This window comes from Puntigrus tetrazona, chromosome 22, assembly GCF_018831695.1.
Source record: "Puntigrus tetrazona isolate hp1 chromosome 22, ASM1883169v1, whole genome shotgun sequence".
Lineage (NCBI taxonomy): Eukaryota > Metazoa > Chordata > Actinopteri > Cypriniformes > Cyprinidae > Puntigrus > Puntigrus tetrazona.
Genome location: NC_056720.1, coordinates 8,260,433 through 8,277,743, shown reverse-complemented (window position 1 = coordinate 8,277,743; position 17,311 = coordinate 8,260,433). Strand labels below are relative to the sequence as shown.

Below are 17,311 nucleotides of genomic sequence, written 5' to 3'. Positions count from 1 at the left end.
TGTTCTGACAGAGATTTGTAAATGAGCTAAAATATCTGTTTATATATGCGTATTTGCATTGCATCGGCTGTAGAATCCACCTTCTTGCACACCACGATTAGTTGACTGTGTACTATGCCTGCACGCTATTGGTTGAGCTACTTTCAGTCATTAGCTTCAGCAAACAAAACACAGACATTTTGACAACTCAGAAACCCATGTCCAGGAAAAAAAGAGGACGTATGATCACCCGACTCCCTTGTTATTCCCGGACCAACGAAATTACTCCAGAGTTGAAAGGAGCATGTCCTTAAAATCACATATCAAATTGTTCTTTGTTTTGATGCCCTTTGGTGAGGTTAGAATCTGGCCCGTTTCATTTCCCAATCCCACTCCACTCATTCTACTTTTGTATCCATAAATATGAAGACATCAGCGAAGTGACAAGTTGGTAATAAAATGCAAATCTGTCCTCTGTGCCTATTGCGAATGTCTGAAAAGAGTCTCGGGTTGCCTTGGGTTACTTTCCTGCGCATGAAGGAGTAGCAATAACATAACTCGTGGATTAAGAATGATGGTGCTCAGTTTAGCGTTCCCCCGATCCCTGCTTGTGTTCCAGCAATCACTCCTTTGGGTGGCCCAGTGGCCATAGAGCGTATGACAAATGCTACAATCTTCTGTTTAGCCGAAGCGTCAGATGCTGTCTCATTAATACCGGAAATACGACTGCATCTTTAACAAGACATATTGAGGATGAAAGGGAAGGGATTGTGTACTTTAGATTCCGGAGACAAGATTTCTAAAAGCCTCCGGTGACCCAAAGAAAGGAATTAACTGCAGAGGAATGACTCCAACATAAAACCAAAGGTTACGGAAGGCCACTAATCCAGCGCTCTGTATTCAAGCGAGGACGGTTTCAAACACAAAAGTCTTAGCTGGAATGTCCTGCTTTAAAATCGAGCCCTTCTTGAAATTTGCAGACTGCATTAAATCCACCCCCTTAAGGGACGTGATGGACTCTAGTTGCACATGGTCCAGCAGGTTAGGAAGACGTATAGCCATGATAGTCCCATCCATTACTCAAGGATGCAAATGAAATGATTAAACGAGGTCTTTACCCTTGTGCGGCTTGAACCAAGGGGTGTTTGCTCCAGGATTGCAAGGTTTTAGCAAACTCTTGCTACAAAGTGGGTTAATCCAGAAGAACAGCAAAGAAACTGAAAACTTAAGGTTTAAACCATGACGCTGTTGAAAATTGTGATTTCTCGAGCAGGGTGCTTGCTGCTCGCATCTTAATCACAGCAATTTCAAGATACGCCCATCTTCGAAACCCTGTGGATTCACCACAAACAACCTCGGCCCAAACAGGCTGTGTTTAAATGGGTCATGATCTAGACGAAAGAGAAATATTTTTGGATTTTGAGAGGGCAGATACAAATGCGAGCTGACTCATCCTGTTGACGGATGTCTGTATAAACGGGTTTATGTCTAGTGCCCTTGAGGTCAAAAAATTGGATTAACATCATACGGTGGCAGTTCAGATAGTTGATTTTCTGCATATTAACTTCTGCTGAGGTTTGCTGAGGCAAAAAATTTAGGTTTAGGCAGATTCTTTATTGGAAGAATCAGTAGCTCCATCTAGTGGTAAAATGACATTGTCAGAGAATACATTGAATTTTAATACACATTTTATTTGAAGAAAAATGTTCACAACGTAATTAAACAACAAAAAAATAAATGGGCATTCGAGATAAATGTCAAACCTGTTAACGAAACACAATCCGTAAATGCAAATGTAGGTGAAATGTACACCTCAAATCATCAAGTCCGCTTTTAACATCATAGTCCAGCAGAATGTATTTTTCCGTTCTTCTGCATTGTCACACTCAAGGTGACACAGATGAGCCACGATTGGTCCATATTTAGCGTTTATTGTGCTGATAGGGCAACTTCTTGCGATCTTTGGTGGCGTTACGCTTCCTCTTCTTACTCAAGAAGTTCTCCAGTTTTCCGCTCTTTTTCAGTTCGCTGTACTTCTCAGCCAATTCCAGCTTCTTCTTGTCAGCTGTAAAAAGGGTTTAAAGATGTTATAAACGAAAAATGACCATAATACCACAGATTATTTGATGTTATTTTCTAAGTAAAACTGTTATCAGCACCGGTGCTAAAAAAACTGACTAGCATAACATTCAACAACAAATGTTCTTTAAATGTACTCAAATATATGCAAAAAACTTAAAAATTCATGAAAAAAGCATTTACATTTCTTTAGGTAGAAAGGTTTGTGCCCCTGGCCAACCAACTCTCTCTGCTTCCGCTTGAACTGTAGATCCTTTTCTCTTTCCTGCTCTTGTCTCTGTTGGGCCTTCTGCTGGTTTTGCTGTTGTACACACACACACACACACACACACACACACACACACACACACATAGAAAAAGTACATTATGAGCAGCAATATTGCGGTTATCACAACTACATTGATGTTTTATACAGCTTTATTTTTTTAAATTCGAAGTGTCATTATATTTGAAACGTACCATTCTTTTAAGCAAGGCTTTCATTTCTTCCTTTTTAGAGTCCGATTTGGTTTTCCTGAGTTTCTTCTTTACTATCTGAAACAAACAGCAGTGGGCATTAAAATAATGCATACAGTGAAAACAAACAAGAATCAGTAAGGTTTCTTAAAATTTCACAGACTTTTGTTTCCTTTTCTCGGATGGCATTAAGGAATTTGTACGTCTGATTAAAAATTTCAGGCTTGAATTCCCCCGAGAGGTCATCGAAACGAGGGTCTCTTGAAATCTGAAAAAGTAACATTTAAAAAGTGGAAAAATCGGGTCTTCACAGTTTGTTAACTGATATACCAAAGCTTAAGTGTGAGCAAGCATTAATTTAATAAATTCCTGAAACGCACCCTTTTCTTGACGGGAACCACTTTTCGGAGGAAAGGCACATGTTTCTTTGCAGAAATCTCTTGAGGTCTAAGAAACATAGTTTTTAGACAAAACGTACACATTAAGCCAAAACTAATTTGAGCTCAAGTAAATGATTATTTTTAGCACGATGCCCTGCTAAAACAGCAAAGGCAGATAATTCGAAAAGCCAAGCTGATCTGTGATGCTACTGGTAACTAAAACTATTAAAAATAACTGAAATAAAACAAATCTAATAGAATATTAATAATACAAAAAAATTGGACATGCTGCCTTGACAACTAAATGAAATAATTTGAAATAAAATTATAAAACACTAAATCTGAAATTGTTTAATAAAATAAAAAACAAAAATAAAAAGCACGTTAAAAATTACTTTTTAAAATCAAAGTAAAAATGAAAAACTGGAGCAGAAAATGAATGTGTACACGGCAGAAAAATGACAAAAACTCCTACAATAATTAATCATAAAAATAATCAAAACACTGCAGGTACCTGTGTTTATTTAATCGTTTCATGGGCTCGTTTTTATTCTGAGGCTTTGTGGCACCGTAAGCAATTTTATTGTACGCTTTTGTCCCAACTTTATTCTGTAGATTAATGATTTCCTGAAAGGTCATGTTTGCTAATTCTGTACAAAAACAAAGACATGAAAGTAAATTTAAAAATCGCTCTTTTAAACGGCATCAGCAGTTAAACAGTGCTTAATGATAACTTGAACATTAAAACCATTTCTACATCTGATCTTACCTTTTTTAAGGTTTCCCTCTGTGTTTGGTTGTGCATTGCTGACTCCTTCTTCAGGGTTACTTTCTACTTCATCTTCATCACTCCCCGACTCGTCTTCATCCTCTTCAGGTTCAGCTCCATCTTCCTCTACATATGCATCTTCATCTCTCATTTCCTCTTCATCCTCTGCTGAAGTCCGAGTCGTGCTCCTCTTGCTAAGTAAAGCAAAGTTTCTCTCCATCTCTAAAACGTCCTCTTCATCCTCTGAACTCTGATGTTCCATCTTAGTCGCACTCTTTGCCGATTTAAGCATTGCGTTTTGTCCTTTTCAGTTATTCTATATATTTTTTTATTCAGCTTGTTCGTGAGCTGTAGAAATGATGCATCGTTACGTTATTAAAAGAGAAATCTGAGAACACATGAAATTAAATGTAAACAAACATTAACTTGTTAATAATTAGTCAACTGAATGAATGCTTAATAATTTTTCACAAATGCATTACATATGTTCTGAATACGGTTGTCAAATAATGTAAACAATTATATTTGTACATTTTTGTTTCTACTTGACAATATATGTCTAATAATGTCTATTGCAAAGTAACAACAACAACAACAACTATATGAAAAGCTATATTTTATTACTATTTTTCTGAAATGCTCGTACTTACCGTGGTGTTGTTTTCACCCAGACATCCGTGCTCAGATACAATAGACAAACATGCCGATAGAATGAAGAAAATCTTAACACGACATGTTCATTAAATATGTAATGCAGCTTCACTTATTCAACAATTATTATGTCACAAAACTACCGAAGATGAACGTTTGCGAGAAATGCGCTTCCCAAAACACGTGGTAGTGCGAGGACAGCGCATGCGCGTCAAAACACGCCTATCAAAATAAAAGTCCAAAGTACATAGTCAAAATAAGTCTTAGTGTTTATTGCATTTAATGTAATACCGTTGTAAATTCAGTCATAATAATCTTGTTACAGGCAAGTAATACACACACAGAAACACACAAAAATAATAAAATAAATAAAACTAAGACTTTCAAAACCATATAAGTACATTTTATATTTAAGGACATTTTATTTTTGAGAGTAACACATAAAAGCCTTGATTTAATTTGTTTTTTACAGCATTTTTTACAGCACAAAAAGTGACACCATTAGCATATTCAATTTAAAATTGTTTGAAAATTACAGAATGTAAATTAATATTGTTTTTACATGATGTTCACAATAAGCCTTTAACCTGCATCAAGACTAGCAACCTGATATCTGTTTTGTTATGGTTGTGTAGTCAACATATACAATTGCATATTATGTCTTCCTTTTATTATCCTGATTTCTTTTTTTATCATTATTAGTTTGATGTTTTTGCATTTCAGCCAATCAATTCTGAGATGTCCCAGACAAAGTTAAGAGGTATATCCTTCATTCTTTCTTGGTAGACGCGGTCAAAACATTCACTTTGAGCCACGGTTAAAGAGTTCTTCCAGTCCCCAACTGTTCCTGTAACACAGCAGTATGATAATGTTAATACATATTCCCACTGCAGCTTGTCACACGTCATTTGTAAACTTGTAAACAATTTGCAAATGAGGAACTTTTTTAAAGAAATACTTAAGTCATTCTCATTAATGACTAGATTGTCCACATATAAATTAGTTTTATTATAATATTATTATAAAAAAAATTCTATTTAACTTTTTCACTTTGGTCTGACCTTTGCGCAAAAACAGTCCTTTTGGGTGGTCTGTGATATTCTGAGGAAGGGATTCATAGTTGGCCACGGGGTCTTTCTTCATGTTCTTGAATGTGGCTGTTTCCACCACTTTATCAATCGCTGCGTCCGACAGATTCTTTCCCACAAACTCACAGATTTTCACGACGACAGATCTGAGGTCCTGATAAAAGATTTGTACTTTTAATCAGTAAGTTTACATATATTCATATATATCTAATATAAAGTACAATAAATCAAAATAAGTTTGATGGAAAGTTTAAAGGGCCATAAACCGAACCTTGATCATTTCTTCATAAGTAAGGATCAGGATGTTGTTGTATTTGTCTTTATTTGAGATCCATCCTTTAACATGATCAAACCAACAGCCACCTACCACTACAAAACAGACAAAACACACACACACACACAAACAAACAAACATACACAGTTATCTCTAGATAGATATATAGATAATGCATAATTAAGTATCTGATATGCAAAACATTGCTGTAGACTAAATTGGTTTTGGCTCTTACTCCATCCTGTGACAAAAGTTTTCAGCATCTCTTCAAAGTTCTCGGATGAATCCATGTTTTTCATATTGTTGGAAAAATGGAAATATGACACCATGACGTCTTTAGGGTTTCTCATGACATAGATGACCTGACAACGAAGACAGATGTAATAAACCTGTTCATGAAATCAAGCCAGTTTCTTAATCGGTTAATGAAGGCATACACACTTTTCCTTTTCTTTGCAGCATTTTTGGCATCAGCTGCTGGAGTAAATGGGAGCAGAAGAGTCTTGGAGATGGTCGTGTGTTGTAATCTGTCCCCGTTATCCGATACTCCAGCCACGGCATCTGCTCGAATGTGAGTTGGTTGGCCGTGTCTGGGAAATCTTCTGCGTATATTAATGTCATGATCCGTTGGGTCCATACTGTACCTGAGAGAGTGATGTAGAGTCTGGCATAAAATACTAGGGGCTCAGTTGTTCTAACTTTAAACATTTATTTGGTAATGCAAAGTTCACACTGTTCTGTGTAGAAATCAAAGTAATTTTAACATCCCACTTACCAGATTTGGGGAAGGTAACAACAAAGACATCATCATCCTTTGTTTCAAAATCCTCTAAACTGTCAATATATTCTGGAGTGAGATCATAATTGTCCTCAAAAGTTAAAACAGTTCCTTTGTAGGTGAACATTTTGTCACTAAGCACTTTGTATTCCTGCTGAGCCATGTTTGAGATCGTACTGAGCCAAACCAACAGCACTAATGGCCGTAAACAGTGGAGAAGACCTTGATGTATCCAGAGGTATATTTCAATGAGAAAAGAGCCATTACACAATAGTCAGTTAATGTTGTTTATTTTTGCGTAGTTAACTGGCAACCTTTGGACTGCTTTCTTTGACCTGATTTTTTTATTATCAGCCCTTGTACATAGTTGTAATCAAAGTTCATGTGGTCAGTATTATCCTAAAGGCACCCTGACTTTTATCTATTGTGATAAGGTGACCAACACATCCATTCACATATCTGAGGTTTTATTAGTTTGTAAAACGAATGTAAGAACTTGAGTTTTCAGCCAGTAAATTCTGAGATGTCCCAGACAAAGTTAAGAGGTATGTCCTTTATTCTTTCTTGGTAGACGCGGTCAAAACACTCACTTTGAGCCACAGTTAAAGAGTTTTTCCAGTCCCCAACTGTTCCTGTAACACAGCAGGTTGAAAACTATAATATATAATTTCCACGCTGCCGCTGACATGTCACATTTCTCACATTTAATAATGTACTTTTAAATAATGAACAATTAGAAAAATTATAGTATCATGAAGGTGATACATTTTTATATTTATATCTTATATCCTCTTATAACTTTGTTTGATGCTGCTTAAATAACCAATTCTCAATTTTTCACTTTTGTCTGACCTTTACGCATAAACAGTCCTTTTGGCTGATCTGTGATATCCTGAGGAAGGGATTCATAGTTGGCCACAGGGTCTTTCTTCATGTTCTTGAATGTGGCTGTTTCCACCACTTTATCTATTGCTGCGTCCGACAGATTTTTTCCCACAAACTCACAGATTTTCACAACGACAGATCTGAGGTCCTGATAAAAGATGTATACATTTCACCAATGAGTCTATAGAGATTCATAACTCAAAGTAAGTTTGATGGAAAGGTCAAAGGGTCATACACCAAACCAGTCTCACCTTGATCATTTCTTCATAAGTAAGGATCAGGATGTTGTTGTATTTTTCTTTATTTGTCATCCATCCTTTAACATGATTAAACCAACAGCCACCAACCACTACAAAACAGACATAGGCAGCAGGAGCACAACAAGAAAAGGTATTAACTACAAAAGAATTGAAGGTTCAAGGTGAGGAATTAGATGTTAACCCTTGAACTAAACCACCAAGAACACTTCAGTCCCATGCTACTATTTTCAAGAACATCAAACTACTTGAAGTGTTCAGAAGTACTTTCAGAAGGTTCTCAGAGACTTAACTAAGGTAAATCTTGAAACATGACTCCCATCTAAAAACCACAAGCTGAAGTGTTGTGAAATACACTGCACTGACTAATTTTAAAGGCATAATAGAGATATTAATATATATTAATATATATATATATATATATATATATATATATATATATATATATATATATATATATATATATATAGTATATAGTCCTAGGCTATAATGCTTTTGCTCTTACTGCATCCTGTGAAGAATTTTTCCTGCATCTCATCAAAGCTCTCAGAAGAATCCAGGTTTTTTATGTTGTTGGAAAAATGGAAATATGACACCATGACGTCTTTAGGGTTTCTCATGACATAGATGACCTGACAATGAAGGCAAATGTATTAAACCTATGTATGACATCAAGCCAGTTTATTAATAATTTTCTGAATGCAAACACACTTTTCCCTTTCTCTGCAGCATTTTGGGCATCAGCGGCTGGAGTAAATGGGAGCAGAAGAGTCTTGGAGATGGTCGTGTTTTGTAATCTTTCCCTATTCTCCGATACTCCAGCCACGGCATCTGCTCAGCTGTGAGTTCTTTGGCTGTGTCTGGGAAATCTTCTGCATATATTAATGTAATGATCCGTTGGGTCCACACTGTACCTGAGAGAGTGATGTACAGTTAAAATACATTGGGCTCTATTGAATCTTTGGTACATAACTTTGAATATTTATGGTGCAGTGCAAAGTACACATATTTCTGGTATTTTAAACAGTGACAAAGTTCAAGTGTGCTAAAACTGCTGACGTCCTCTCACTTACCAGATTTGGGGAAGGTAACAACAAAGACATCATCATCCTTTGTTTCAAAATCCTCCAAACTGTCAATATATTCCGGAGAGAGGTCAAAATCTTCTGTCAAAGCTATGACAGTTCCTTTGTAGGTGAACATTTTTTCTCCAAGCATTTTGTATTCGTGCTGAGCCATGTTTGAGATCGTACTGAGCCAAAAGTCAATACTAGTAAAGAGCGTAAATAGTGGAAAAGACCTTGATATATATTTGACTGAGAAAATAGCTGTTACACAATAGCAGTTAAAGGATTATTTATTTTTGCGTAGTTCATGGCCAACCTTTAGACTCCTTGCAGCAACCTATGTTATCATTTCAAAGGGAAATGCAGTAGTAAAGTTCAGGATCCAACAAAATCTCAAATAGATGCAAAGATATGGTGTAATGTAGAAATTGTGGTTGCGTTTGTCATTCTTTATATTTTCAATAATATTTTAGATCATTGATTCTCAACCTTGAAATGAATGGCCCCCAATTCTCAAAGGCCCATGATAATGTGCTAAAATATGCATATTCTCTGAATTTACGCTAATTGTGACAAAGATGCTACATTGCTGTTTTGTGATTTAGCATTTAATTCAGATCAATTATTTCAATATGTGAACAATTTGAGAGAGAGGGTGTTTCACTGGCCCCTCTTGGAGGTTTGCTGAGGAGCCCTTTTGGCTCGCAGTCCCATGGTCATAAAAAGCTCTGAAGGAAGTGTTTCATGTGATTTATCTTTGTAATATCTCTTTATATGGGATCATTCAAAACAACATTGTTAAATGTCACACAAGTGATGAGGGCAGTTTAAAAACAGTTTACTCTAGGGCTTTGTCCCAGGTTAACCCCATAATTACAACACGTAGAAAGCAAATAAGTTTGAAGCAAAGATATCGATACGCTACCTTCATTAGAACACACACACACATACAGAAAATATGATTTACATAATTTAATGATTAGACTTTTTAAATGTAAAATAACTATTTACAATAACTCCAACCACCAACGTGTGACTAGAATAGAATTTCGGTGCCTTAGATGATAATGCAGTTGCTGAAGACTGTGATCGACCCAAGTTTGAATTCACTGTTTGACTTTGTACTTGGCTTATGTCATGGACTCGGTGACAGCTACCGGTCATTTTGGGCAACTGAAGCATCTTAGAAATAAGTTTTAAAATAGGGACAAAATTTCTCATCCAGGCCATCCCATACAACCAAAACAAATTCAGAAACATGGGCGACCCTATTTTTTGGTATGGTCATCACATAAAAAAGGTTCAAATACTTAGGCTGGAGACGTGTAAAATAACTAAACGTTCTTTGCAAAACTGCACCTTCACTTCTTTACATTGTCTTTATTTTGCATTGATATAAAATTTGCATTTATTATTATTTATAATATTTTTTCCTTTAAAAGTAAGCTAACAATGTTGTTTTTCCTCCCAAACGGATGACCTTTGTCATTATTATTTTTAACTACAAAGTCCACAGTTAAACTATCGTCAGCGTAGCAAACCATGGCTAATTTGTGGATTTAATAATGATCATTATTGTCATTGGCTGTATAATAAATCCATCATTAATTTTTAAAGGGTTGCTGGCTTTAAAAAAGACATGATTATTTATCTGTTAAATGACTTTACAATAGATAATAATGCTAATTATAATTTTTTTAATTTAAAGTGCTTGCAAGATTGAAAAACAAAACAAAAACACAATAGGTGATTTAAAATTGTTGAGGGAAATGCTGGCAAAGTACCATGTGATGGCTAAGGGGTTTTCTTAGCTGTCACTCATCAAGATGGAATAACAACTTTTTTCTTTTTTTCTTTCTTTCTTTTTGTAGCTGTAGCATTATATTAATTTAGCATTTTGGGCAGGAGTCCAGGATTAAACGTAAAAACATTTTTAAAATGAGAAAAAAAGGTTCCGTGTGCCGTGTTCACATATGCCCAAACAAACCGAGCTAAGGGGGGAACGCGCCAGGTTCTGAAACAAAGGGCCAGGTGTGAAAGAACAACCACTCTCTGTTTTCGTGCCTCTTTTCCCACATATGGGTCACCTAATCCGATTATTTGAGAGCCGATCATACAAAAGGACCAGGATTAGTAAACTCTCAAGACCTGACGATACAAGATTACCATGATCAACAATGTGACATAACAAACCCTACACCTACTACATTTATAGAGTCTATCAGGACTTTTAGGATAAGAAATTTGACTTTTACCTATTGCAATTTTAATTAACAGTTGTTTTAACTCTATCTCTTTCTCATTCTCATGAACATTGAAAAAGATTTGCTTTGAAAGTGAAAAGTCACTGTTTATTTCATAAATTATTTATGAAGATTTAATTTCATAAAAAGATGTACAAAGAGTAAAGGTTTTTCTTTGTAAATATTTTCACACTATATTTCCATTGAAGTGAACCTTAAGAAAATCTATAAGAAAAAAAATCATAATATTTGCATTTTTAAAATGTATTTTCACACCACAAAATCTCATTTTAACCTCATCAATCTCTGTTATCTGTTTTGACATGGTCATGTAGCCAGCACATCCGTTAATACTTTCCTTTTATTATCCTGATAATGTTTTATCTTTATTAGTTTGGAAAATGGATACCACATCTTAGGGTTTTTCAGCCAGTAAATTCTGAGATGTCCCAGACCATGTTAAAAGGTACGTCCTTCATTCTTTCTTGGTAGACGCGGTCAAAACATTCACTTTGAGCCACAGTTAAAGAGTTTTTCCAGTCCCCAACTGTTCCTGTAACACAGCAGGTTGACAACATTAAAGGTTTAGTTCACCCACAAATAAAAATTCTGTCATTAATTACTCAGCCTCATGTGGTTCAAAACAGTAAGATCTTTGTTCATTTTCAGAACACAAAAGTATTTTTAACGAAATTTGAGAGTTTTCAAACCCTCCATAGACAGCAACACACCACATTCAAGACTCAAAAAGGTAGTAAAGACATTGATAAAATAGTCCATGTGACATCAGTTGGTGCAACCATGTTATAAAGTTATGTGAATACTTTTTGAGCGCAAAGGAAACAAAAATGATGACTTTATTAAACCATTTCTTCTCTTCTAGGTCAGTTTGGCACAGTTCATGAGAGTACCACAATTTGTGTTCAGAAGATGAACAAAAGTTTTACGGGTTTGAAATGACATGAGGGTAAGTAAGTTCTCTTTTATGGGTGAAGCCTTTAATATAACATTTTCCCATTGCTGCTGATATAAGACTTTTTACATTGAATAATTAACATTTAAAATTAAACAAAATTAAATAAAATAACAATAATAATAAAAAAAACATTTAACATACATTTATATATTTGTATCGTCATGCTTTATTTGACACTGCTTGTCTTACCTTTGCGCAAAAAAGCCTGTTTTGGACGTTCTGAGGTCGTCTGAGCAATGGATTCATAGTTGGCCACGGGGTCATTTTTCATGTTCTTGAATGTGGTTGCTTCCACCACTTTATCAATCTCTGCGTCCGACAGATTCTTTCCCACAAACTCACAGATTTTCACAATGACTGATCTGAGGTCCTGATAAAATAATCATGCATGTCAATCATTCAGGGCTGTTATGTGTTTAAAGGGATAGTTTAACAAAAAAGAAAAAAATTGCAAACTGTTGCAGTTTGTCAGTCATTTCAACATCACAACATTCGGCGCATGTTATAGATATACACATATGCCTAATTAACAACTGTTTTTATGTATATTTGCATACACGCATACTGTGACAAGCGTCTTGCGAGCTAGTCAGTGTCACCCTGGCAGCCAATGTTAATTGTTTTTCTTTATTTTTTCCTCTTCCAGTTGTTTTTTTCCCAGGTGAAGCTCTCCTCCCCCCCTTTGGCGATGGAGGAGATCGTACAGCCAGCCACCAGGGCGCAACCGAACAGGCTGTTGCTGCCTTCAGAACCGTGGCTCCCCACCGCTGCCGGATCCGCGCGTCACCACCACCACCACCACCACTAAGCTTCTGCCCAAGATGTCTGCTCACAACAACATTGATTCTTATTTAAAGATGTTTAAGACCACTGCAACCGCCGAAGGCTGGTGCCTTAATCCTGGCTCCCCTCCTAACCGGTGAAGCTCAGCGTGCCTATTTTTCGCTCCCACTCAACTCCGCCGACTGCTATGGGGACGTGAAAGTGTCCCATTTTGGTCTGTCCCCAATCTGTGCAGCTCAGCACTTTCACAAGTGGGAGTACATGCTCAACCAACCAGCTCGGGCGCAGGCTGCTGAGCTTACATGGCTGGCTCAACACTGGCTTTTGGAGGGGTGTCCATCAGCCAGCCAGGTATCCTGTGAGCCCTTCCCCGATCCCATCAACAGACTATCTGAATAAGGAATCCCACCAGCACCCTGGAGCCGGTGGAGGCGATCAAGCTGGCAGATGTGGCTCAACACCAGGAGCCGGGGGAGAGAGCGTCGCCCTTTCCCTGGAGGTTGGTCCAAGATCGGCATGCACCGGAGGGCACCTTGTGACCAGTTGGCAGGCGGCTCCCTCACATCACGACGACCCCATGCCCACTAAGGACTTTTTTTTTTGCATCCTCCACGCTGGACCCCCAAGCGTGACCGTGTTGGAGCTGGCTTATTCCCACCCGATGGCAGGTCACCTCAGCGCCACCAATACCATCCAGCGAATCCGAGATCGCCTTCTGCCAAACCTGCTCAACCTGCCAGCGCATGTCCCCGAGGACTCCTCCCCCTAGTCCCTCTTGGGGTTGGCGCGGTATTGCAGATGTTTTATCCCCAACTTCTCCTCTATAGCTGCCTCCCTGACAGACCTCCCTAAAGCTTGTGTGGATCGTTCGGCGTTCCAAGAGGTGAAGGAAGCTCTGACCTCCGAGCCGGTCCTCAGAGCCCCGGATTTCAGTTGCCCCTTCCTGCTACAGACGGATCTCTCCGACACGGGACTTGGAGCCGTGTTGCCCCAGGTTCAGGAAGGTGGGGAGCATCCTGTTCTTTATATCAGCAGGATGCTGGCCCCAGCCGAGAGAGACTACGCCACCGTGAAGAAGGAAGTCCTGGCCTTCGGTTGGGTGGTGGGGTGGGGGTGGAGCTAGTCCCGAGAGCTAGTCAGCATCGCCCTGGCAACCAATGCTGTGCACCTGGTGGCACTCATCATCAGGAGATCTGTCACACTTGCAACTCGTTCCTGCTGGGCTATAAAGCCCCATGTGGAAGAACTGCAGTTTGAGCTACAACTCCATGTTGAAAGAACTTAACACTTTGTCTCTTTCACTCCAGATAGCAGTGTGCGACACCAATGTATCATCATGAGCCGCAGAGTTTTTTAATTTGTAATTGTCTGTGCATGTTTTTTTTTCCCTTTTTTTACTCTTAAACATTGTGTGACTGACAGATCCGGCAATGGTCCGAGTTAAAAATCTCTGTTTGTGTTCTACAATGACATTGACCAAACAAAATAATACAGTAAACAGTAAGATAAAAATTTCTAATTATTTCCAGTTGGAAATTTCTTAATTTACAATAACACTTTTTTGAAAATAGGCTCATTCTTATACTCCCCCAGAGTTAATAAGCTGAGTTTTACCCTTTTTGAATCCATTAAGCTGATTTCCCTGTCTGGCGATAGCACTTTTAGCATAGCTTAGCATACATCATTGAATTAAATTTGACTAATAGCATCGCATTCAAAAAATTACCAAAATGTTTCAATAGTTTTCCTATTTAAAAATAGTTTTTGACAGGCGGAAAATGACTAGGTCCCCTTTGGCTTGCTGTTAGCATTGCTCTTTCTGGTGATGGCTCTGATGTTTCGACTGAGGCATTATTTCAATCTGCGGTGGAATGGCAATACAAGTAAATACAAGTTTAAATGACATGTCGCTACATTTTGTGTACCAGGGTTTTTTCACATGGGTGGTTGTATAAACGGAGATTTAAGGCAAATATGTAATAACTGAACAACTAGACTGTAATGTAAGCAAACATTAATACACATGAACAATGACAATGAATCACACACACATACATGAACGTAGAGACCAACTAACTAAGGAAAAACAGTGCAAACTGAAAATTCCTCACACACACACACACACACACACACACACACACACACACACACACACAATAAGTACAATAACTTGTGTGATGGAAAGGACAAAGGGTCATAAACCGAACCAGTCTCACCTTGATCATTTCTTCATAAGTAAGGATCAGGATGTTGTTGTATTTTTCTTTATTTGTGATCCATCCTTTAACATGATTAAACCAACAGCCACCGATCACTACAAAACAAACACAACATACATGTTTCCCAATATATGTATAGATTCAGTTTATCCATAAAACTTTTTTTTTAAACCATTAATCAAATATTTAATCTATTTATATATATAAAATATTATGGGCAACAATATTTTGGCTCTTACTGAATCCTGTGAAGAATTTTTCCATCATCTCTTCAAAGCTCTCAGAAGAATACAGGTTTTTCATATGGCTGGAAAAATGGAAATATGACACCATGATGTCTTTAGGGTTTCTCATGACATAGATGACCTGACAACGAAGACAGACGTATATAAACAACTGCTAATGATTTCAAGCCATCATCTGATGAACATATACACACTTTTCCTTTTCTCTGCAGCATTTTGGGCATCAGCGGCTGGAGTAAATGGGAGCAGAAGAGTCTTGGAGATGGTCGTGTGTTGTAATCTCTCTCTTTTATCCGATACTCCAGCCATGGCATCTGCTCGTATGTGATTTCGTTGGTTTTGTCCGGGAAATCTTTTGCGTATATTAATGTCATGATCCGTTGGGTCCATACCGTACCTGAGAGAGCAGTGTAGAGTCAGATCTAAAATACACTGGGCTTGAATTAATAATGTTAAACATTCATGTGCATATGAAAAGTTCACTCTTTTCCATTATAGCATTAATAGGCAGTTAAAGTTAAAGTAAGCAGAAAGTTTGACTAAAAAGGGAATTTATCTTATATATAAATCTCACTTACCAGATTTAGGGAAGGTTACAACAAAGACATCATCATCCTTTGTTTCAAAATCTTCTAAACTGTCAATATATTCTAGAGAGAGGTCATGAACTTTTTCCACAGCTATGACAGTTCCTTTGTAGGTGAACATTTTTTCTCCAAGCATTTTGTATTCCTGCTGAGCCATGTTTGAGATCGTACTGAGCCAAAAGTAAATACTAGTAAAGAGCGTTGTAGTGGAGAAGACCTTGATATATATTTGACTGAGAAAATAGCTGTTACACAATAGCAGTTAAAGGATTATTTATTTTTGCGTAGTTCATGGCCAACCTTTAGACTCCTTGCAGCAACCTATGTTATCATTTCAAAGGGAAATGCAGTAGTAAAGTTCAGGATCCAACAAAATCTCAAATAGATGCAAAGATATGGTGTAATGTAGAAATTGTGGTTGCGTTTGTCATTCTTTATATTTTCAATAATATTTTAGATCATTGATTCTCAACCTTGAAATGAATGGCCCCCAATTCTCAAAGGCCCATGATAATGTGCTAAAATATGCATATTCTCTGAATTTACGCTAATTGTGACAAAGATGCTACATTGCTGTTTTGTGATTTAGCATTTAATTCAGATCAATTATTTTAATATTTTAACAATTTGAGAGAGAGAGTTTGTTTTGCTGGCCCCTCTTGGAGGTTTGCTGAGGAGCCCTTTTGGCCCTTTTTTTGTCTCGTGGTTGAGAACCACTGATCTAAGATACTGAGAGAATAAAATAGCAATAAAATGGTCATAAAAGGCTCTGAAGGAAGTGTTTCATGTGATTTCTCTTTGTAATATCTCTTTATATGGGATCATTTGAGTCCATTGAAAAAAATGTCACACAAGTGATGAGGGCAGTTTAAAAACAGCTTACTCCAAGACTTTGTCCCAGGTTAACCCCATAATTACAACACGTAGAAAACTAATACGTTTGAAGCAAAGATATCGATATACTACCTTTATTAGAACACACACACACATACAGAAAATATTATTTACATAATTTAATGATTAGACTTTTTAAATGTAAAATAACTATTTACAATAACTCCAACCACCAACATGTGACTAGAATAGAACTTCGGTGCCATAGATGATAATGCATTTGCTGAAGACTTTTCAAGTTTTTCAAGTTTGAATTCACTTTTTTTGGACATGGTGCTTGCTGACAGCTACCGGTCATTTTGGGCAACTGAAGGATCTTAGAAATAAGTTTTAAAATAGGGACAAAATTTCTCACTGGGAAATCTCATAATCATCCAGGCCATCCCATACAAGCAAAACATATTCAGAAAATATGGTCATCACATAAAAAAGTTTCAAATACTTAGGCTGAAGAACTAAACGTTCTCTGAGAAACTGCACCTTCACTTCTTTACATTCTCTTTATTTTGCATTGATATAGCCATTTCTGTCTCTCACGTGATTTTAAAACACAAAATTTAACAAACTGCATTTTCTAAAATTGTCTCAATGTCAAAATTAGTATTTATTATTATTTGTAATATTTTTTCCTTTAAAAGTAAGATAACAATTGTCACGTCTTTGGACTCTTTTGTTGTTTATGTCGTGTGCCATGTCTTCCG

General features: G+C 37.1%; 4 protein-coding genes across 5 annotated transcripts; all 4 read right to left on the bottom strand.

Annotated features, from left to right (window-relative positions):
- Positions 1-1,649: 1,649 nt before the first annotated feature.
- On the bottom strand, positions 1,650-4,510 carry rrp36 (ribosomal RNA processing 36). 2 transcript variants are annotated; one of them, XM_043222450.1, is made up of 8 exons: positions 4,314-4,510; positions 3,664-4,051; positions 3,409-3,544; positions 2,895-2,961; positions 2,678-2,782; positions 2,518-2,592; positions 2,242-2,359; positions 1,650-2,044 (listed from the first exon to the last, which is right to left on the bottom strand). In XM_043222450.1, the coding sequence occupies exons 2-8, from the start codon at positions 3,953-3,955 to the stop codon at positions 1,902-1,904; spliced, it is 936 nt and encodes a 311-aa protein (XP_043078385.1). In that variant the 5' UTR covers positions 3,956-4,051; positions 4,314-4,510; the 3' UTR covers positions 1,650-1,901. The 2 variants fall into 2 exon arrangements, with proteins under 2 accessions (XP_043078385.1, XP_043078384.1); XM_043222449.1 differs by having other exon boundaries at positions 3,664-4,011.
- A 55-nt stretch (positions 4,511-4,565) lies between these two features.
- On the bottom strand, positions 4,566-6,626 carry LOC122327245 (amine sulfotransferase-like). Its single transcript, XM_043222454.1, has 6 exons — positions 6,452-6,626; positions 6,118-6,320; positions 5,912-6,038; positions 5,674-5,771; positions 5,376-5,556; positions 4,566-5,161 (listed from the first exon to the last, which is right to left on the bottom strand). Exons 1-6 carry the CDS (start codon positions 6,615-6,617, stop codon positions 5,034-5,036), a joined length of 903 nt encoding a protein of 300 aa, XP_043078389.1. The 5' UTR covers positions 6,618-6,626; the 3' UTR covers positions 4,566-5,033.
- A 101-nt stretch (positions 6,627-6,727) lies between these two features.
- On the bottom strand, positions 6,728-8,894 carry LOC122327244 (amine sulfotransferase-like). The gene is made up of 6 exons (XM_043222453.1): positions 8,670-8,894; positions 8,308-8,510; positions 8,102-8,228; positions 7,591-7,688; positions 7,307-7,487; positions 6,728-7,086 (listed from the first exon to the last, which is right to left on the bottom strand). The coding sequence occupies exons 1-6, from the start codon at positions 8,833-8,835 to the stop codon at positions 6,959-6,961; spliced, it is 903 nt and encodes a 300-aa protein (XP_043078388.1). The 5' UTR covers positions 8,836-8,894; the 3' UTR covers positions 6,728-6,958.
- Positions 8,895-9,485: 591 nt separating this feature from the next.
- On the bottom strand, positions 9,486-15,940 carry LOC122327243 (amine sulfotransferase-like). Its single transcript, XM_043222452.1, has 6 exons — positions 15,708-15,940; positions 15,324-15,526; positions 15,124-15,250; positions 14,882-14,979; positions 12,072-12,252; positions 9,486-11,459 (listed from the first exon to the last, which is right to left on the bottom strand). The coding sequence occupies exons 1-6, from the start codon at positions 15,871-15,873 to the stop codon at positions 11,332-11,334; spliced, it is 903 nt and encodes a 300-aa protein (XP_043078387.1). The 5' UTR covers positions 15,874-15,940; the 3' UTR covers positions 9,486-11,331.
- Between the last annotated feature and the right edge of the window lie 1,371 nt (positions 15,941-17,311).